Raw genomic sequence first — 5,827 nt, 5'->3', positions numbered from 1 at the left:
GAATAAACTCAGCGTACTATGACAATACAGGAGACACTTAGAAATCTACACCTGATTGGGAAAAAGCGAGATTTTAGTAAAGAAACCCTCAGAACACACTATAGTGGCCAAGAGGACTTGGCACGAATGGGTTTTCAAGTGCGTGTCATGGGTTTACATCAGCCGTCAGCCTGCCCCTGAGCCCCGGGCCCTGCTCTGTCGTGAGCAGGGACACAGCGGGGACCACAGACGAGCCAGTCACCCCATCTGTGCAAGTCAGAGCCTGCGACGTGGAGGGCTTTTGAGGGGTGACGAACCAGAGGGAGGGAGGGGACCTGGAGGGCGTGCTTGCCACCACACCACAGCGTCCCAGCTGGCTTGGCCATGGAGGGTGTGGAGAGGGTGGGCTTTGGTTCTCCTTGGCCCCGGCCCTTCCTCCTGCCCAGGCCAGGCAGAGCAGGGAGGAGGGAGGCGGGAACCCTGCTGTGAGTGCTCAAGCAGGGGCCTGGCTCCTGGGAGAGCAGGCCTGGGGTCTGTGGCGGTGAGGGCCTGAGGGAGGGCCTGTGTTTCCTCAGGAAAGCAGAAGCCTGGAAGAGAGACCGGATGGCCCTGAACCCGGAGGTGATGTCCCCAGAGTCCATCAGGAACTTCGTGCCCCTGCTAGAAGCAGTGGCCCAGGACTTCATCAACCTCATACACAGGCGCATCCGGCAGCAGGGTTCTGGAAAGTTCTCAGGGGATATCAGCGATGACCTGTTCCGCTTTGCCTTCGAGTGTAAGGGCCTGCAGCTGGCCGGTGGCAGGCTGGGGCAGGGACCCTGTGTGGGCTCGCTTTCCTGGGGACCAGCACAGACCCTGCAGCAGGGCGGGGCTCGGCCTCTGGGATAATCTGCTGAGCAGGCCCACTCTCTCATCTGTCACTCATTCTGGGAGGGGGGTCCCCAAAGCCTAGGGGGATGGTGCATTCTCACTGCCCTCCACCCAGAGCTTGGCTCAGCCCTCATTCTGCGTCTCCTCCTGCTGGGACACAGACTCCAAAGTCTGGTAAGGGAGACAGGTGCAGGTGGCCGGTCAGAGGTATCCAGACCAGGTAAGGAGGACAGTGGAGGAGGAGGCAGTGGCACCTGCAAAGGCCCCCCTGGGTGCCCTCCCGTGGACCCTACTTTCCACATGGGAAGGGTCATCCATGTGTCCCCAGAAGGGTGGCCTTCTTGCTGTGCGTCCTCCACCCTTTAGGGCCCAGGCCTGGTTTCTACGCTGATGAAAGTGGGGTCTGGCGTGCTGGAGCTGGGGCAGGGCAGGGCGGGGCGGGGCAGGAAGACCCTGAGCTAAGGCTGTCAGCCCGCTGGATTGGAAGGAGCCCTCAACCTCTGCTGCCCCCACAGCCATCACCAATGTCATTTTTGGGGAGCGCCAGGGGATGCTGGAGGAGGTAGTGGACCCCAAGGCCCAGCAATTCATCGACGCCGTCTACAAGATGTTTCACAGCAGCGTGCCCATGCTCAACCTGCCTCCCACCCTGTTCCGCGTGCTCCGGACCAAGGCCTGGAGGGACCATGTGGCCTCATGGGATGTGATTTTCGATAGAGGTGAGGGCCCCTCTGACTGTATCTGGCAGCCAGGTACAGGAGTCAGGGAGTCCTGTCCACCATACAGTGTGGGGGGCCAGGGGAGGGGAGAGGGCCAGTCAGAGGGAAGCTTGGGGCTCTGCCTGCATCGTTGTCCCAAGGTACATCACTGGGCACTGACTCACCACGTAGGAAACGCCCCTCTGGGGTCAGGAACGGGCGTCAGGAAGGCCTAGAACCCCTGGAGAAGGTAGGCTGAAAGGCTTGGCTGCTGGGGATGATTACATCTTTCCGGAGAAAGAGCAAAGGTAGCCATGGTGTTCTCTAAGGAGCTTGTGATCCCCAGGCTCAGGGGCCAGGTCAGGGGTCAGGGGTCAGGGTCTGGGCCACAGCTGTGCTGTGTGACAGGTGATCAGGACCTGGGAAGGAGAGATTAGAGAAAGTCTGGTGGGGAGGGCCGAGGGGGGATGCAGTCAAGTTCCACCTCGCCCCTTGAACCCAGGTGACCTTGGGCAGTCTGCCTTTCCGTATCTATCACATACCCCATTGTTTTGATCAAGAATTAAACAACAAGGGACCAGCAGGTGGCATGGTGATTAAAGTGCTGCACACTCCCACATGGCTGACCATGGTTCTAGTCCCAGGCCTGGTGGCCTGTTTTCTCACTTTCCTTCTGTCTCTGGTTAAATTAAAATAGATGAATGAATAAAATTAAATAAATGATTCTTAAAAATAAAAAAGAATGGGGCTGGCAGGTGGTGTGGTGGTTAGGGGTGCTGGACTCCCATATGGCTCACTATGGTTCGAGTCCCAGACCTGGAATCTTGCTTTCTTGCTTTCTCTCTCTCTGTGTGTCTTGCTCTGGTTAAATTGAAAATAAAAATAATGATAAGTAAAATAAAATCATTCTAAAAAAAAAAAAAGAATTAAACAACAAGGGCGCAACAGTTGCCATAATGGTTATATCACTGGGCTCCTAAGTAGTCAACTGTGATTTGAGTCCTGGACCCAGTGGATTTAAACTCATGCTGGGTGCGTGTGCTTGCGTGCCCAAAATCCCAAGAGGAGAATGGAGGAGAAGGGATTGCGGCGTGGCCATCCCCCGGGGGTGATTTTTTACTTTCTGTCTCTCTATCTCTCTGGTGAGCACACACGCCCAATAGCAAACGTCTCTCTTAAAAAAAAGAAAAAAGAATTAAACAACAACAAAAGCAGACGTGGAGGGCTGAGTGTGGAGTGAGTGCTGAGTAACCACTGACGAGGCAGCCGGGCTGTGGGCTGCCTGTGTGGGGAGCAGATGCTGCATGGCCGACCACAGTATGGATCCCAGCCTTGGAGGCTCAGAAACTGGGTACATGAGCATGCGCCAAATCCTGATGGGATAGAGAAATAGAGGAAAAAGGATTGCGGTGTGGCCATGCCCCAAGGTGGGGTACTTTCTCCATCTCTGGTGAGCACAGGTACCCTCTGGCAATTAAAGAAAAAGAAAAGCACAGGACTGTGGGATGCCCATGCCCTGGGCACCAGCTTCCACTCAGTCAGCCTCCTTCCCTCCCACCAGCAAGGAACCTCACTTTTCCTTTCCTCCTGCTCCACAGCTGAAAAGTACACCCAGAACTTCTACTGGGACCTGAGACAGAAGAGAGATGTTGGCGCCAACTACCCGGGCATCCTGTACAGGCTCCTGGGAAGTGACAAGCTGCCTTTTGAGGACATCAAGGCCAACATCACCGAAATGCTGGCAGGAGGTGTGGACACGGTAAGGTGGCCGCAGGGCACACCCTGTGCTCTCCTGCCTCCCCCTGGGCTGCCTGTGGCCTGAAGCCCTGCTGTTCAAGGAGGCGTCCTGCCCACACTGGGTCGCTCCCCTCTCCTGGCTCCATCTCCTCCTGGAGAGGGTGGTCAATGACAACACCGTGTCCCATCGGGTTTCGAATCTCTCTCTCCCTCCCCCTCTCTCTCTGTCTGTCTCTGTGTCTCTCTGGTGAGCGCGTATGCCCGGTGGCAATTTAAAAAATCCCACAGCCTTATTAAACAAGTGTCCCCCGTGTCTGCTCTGAGGGAGGCCTTGGGGGTATGGAGATGCGTGTGTCTGATCAGAGTCAGCCGAGGACGACGTCCTTGGCTCCAGAAGAGAATGGAGCCTGGGGTGGGGGGTCGGCTGCATGTTCTGGTAGTCTAGCTTGGCTGGAGCAGAGGGCAGAGGTGGGCAGGCTGGGGCAGCAGGTAGGCGTTGAGGGGCCTGCGGGCCAGGCCGGAATCTCCGCGCTTTATCAGAGCTCCAGGGAGCCAGGCAAGGACTTGCAGCCGAGACGGGCCTGGGTGCTGTTTTCATCATTGTCCCTGATGGGAAGAGGGTGAAAAGCATCCAAGACTTGGATAAAAATAGAACCTCAGATTTTGACAACCCATGTCCTAGCCCCAGGAGGGATGGCTTCTCCAGGCAGGCATTGTAGGTGAGCAAGCAGGTGGCGTAGTGGTCCATTGCAGTTCGAATCCTGGACCTGGTGGCTTGAAATTCATGTCGGACACATGTGCAGGTGTGCCCACCATCCCAAGAGGAAAATGGAGGAGAAGGGATTGTGGTGTGGCCATCCCTCTGGGGGGTGACTTCTCTCCCTCTCCCTGTGTCTCTGGGGAGCACATACGCCATATAGCAAGTCTCTGTAACAAAACAATAAAAAGGTTGTCACCACTGAGGAATCTATGACTGGGGATGCTGAGGATCACTTGTGTTCCTGGTTACCACCTTTGTCCTGTACTGAGATTAGCTGGCTCATCTCTGTCTACACCACAGGCTAAGGCTGACGCAGGGGGACAACAGACGTGCTTGCTGTGGTTTCCATATCGTTGGGTCTTACTCTAAGCTCAGCAGTTGAGGGCAAAAGCCAAGGTTTCAAGAAGTTTGCCCGGGGGAGAGGGCTGGTTGCTTAACCGGCATTTCAAAAGGAATGGCAGACATTCGGAACGCAGTCACTGCTCAAGGAGGATTTCGAAAGTCCTTCTGGAGGTCTTTGGTAAAGGCCCCACCTGTGTAGCTGGGGAGGGGGTTCTGGCAATGGGAGGGACAAGAGCAGGGACAGATGTCACCCTGAGTGTTCCAGCCTGGGTAGTGAGAAAGACCTCATCAACATCTGCTTCCCAATGGCGGTCGTGGTAATGGGGGCTTGGAGAGGAGACTGGGGTTCCTGGAAATGAAAACGTGACGTGGGCACAGACCTTGCTGTCACCCTAAGTGACAGCCTCTCCTGGTTTTCTGCATCCCCGCCCTCCTTGCCAGACGTCCGTGACCCTGCAGTGGCACTTGTACGAGATGGGGCGCAACCTGAGGGTACAGGAGATGCTGCGTGCAGAGGTTCTGGCGGCCCGGCGCCAGGCCCAGGGGAACCTGACCGACATGCTGCAGCTGGTCCCGCTCCTCAGAGCCAGCATCAAGGAGACGCTGAGGCAAGCCACACCCCGAGGCCTGGGCAGGGCTGGGTGGTGCCCGGGGAGAGGGCGATAGGGACCGGCTGGTGCAGGAGACTGGGAGTGGGAAGTGGGGAGTCTGCAGGAGGCGATGGAGATGGGTCCTGCCCCCAGACTCCTGGGGGCTGGAGCTGGGGCCCGGTGGGCACGGCATGCCCAGGCCCAGTGCCATGACCCTGTCCTCCGGCAGGCTCCACCCTATCTCCGTGACCCTGCAGAGATACCTCGTTAACGACTTGGTTCTTCGCAATTACGTGATTCCTGCCAAGGTAGGTGCAGCAGGGTTCAGGGGAGGCTGGGGCCGTCGGCAACAGCAGATGGACACTGGTGGCAGGCTCCCGCCCTCCTTCGTCCCTACCTGGGGCCCGGTGGGGAGCAACCCTCCGCAGCTACACACCACGTCTGAATGGTGGCAGGGGTGGAGGACGCAGTGGGCAGTGGCCTCTGGCACTCTCTGGGGCTGAGGTCTGGGCAGAGAAGCCCTTGGGCCCTCCCAGCCTGTATCTCTGACTGTCCCCATTTGTGGGCAAGGCAGGGAGGCCACTCTCAGGTGCGCAGTGGCTGGGACGTCCTGCCGCGGCAGCCGTGCTGGGGAGCGAGGTGGTGGGTGCTGGGAAGACTCAGGCCTCTGGTCCCTTTGCCCCCAGACATTGGTACAGGTGTCCAACTATGCCATGGGCCGAGAGCCCAGCATCTTCTTCAACCCGAGGAATTTCGACCCCACTCGATGGCTAAGCAAAGACAAGAACAGCATCCACTTCCAGAGCCTGGGCTTCGGCTGGGGGCTGAGGCAGTGTCTGGGCCGGCGGATC

At 57.6% G+C, this 5,827-nt stretch overlaps 1 protein-coding gene across 1 annotated transcript in view; it reads left to right on the top strand.

Annotated features, from left to right (window-relative positions):
* The first annotated feature begins 539 nt into the window (after positions 1–539).
* The window catches only part of CYP11A1 (cytochrome P450 family 11 subfamily A member 1), a 5,916-nt gene continuing 628 nt past the window's right edge, over positions 540–5,827 (top strand). The window contains exons 1-6 of the mRNA XM_006153379.2: positions 540–754; positions 1,365–1,568; positions 3,146–3,306; positions 4,828–4,994; positions 5,206–5,284; positions 5,663–5,827. Coding sequence (XP_006153441.1) covers positions 583–754; positions 1,365–1,568; positions 3,146–3,306; positions 4,828–4,994; positions 5,206–5,284; positions 5,663–5,827 — 948 coding nt within the window. The 5' untranslated portion in view covers positions 540–582. The remainder of the gene's footprint in view (positions 755–1,364; positions 1,569–3,145; positions 3,307–4,827; positions 4,995–5,205; positions 5,285–5,662) is intronic.

Source organism: Tupaia chinensis, unplaced genomic scaffold, assembly GCF_000334495.1.
Source record: "Tupaia chinensis unplaced genomic scaffold, TupChi_1.0 Scaffold000369_1, whole genome shotgun sequence".
NCBI classification, from domain to species: Eukaryota; Metazoa; Chordata; class Mammalia; order Scandentia; family Tupaiidae; genus Tupaia; species Tupaia belangeri.
Note: the sequence above shows the minus strand (reverse complement) of the source record. Positions and strands in the feature narration are given on the sequence as shown.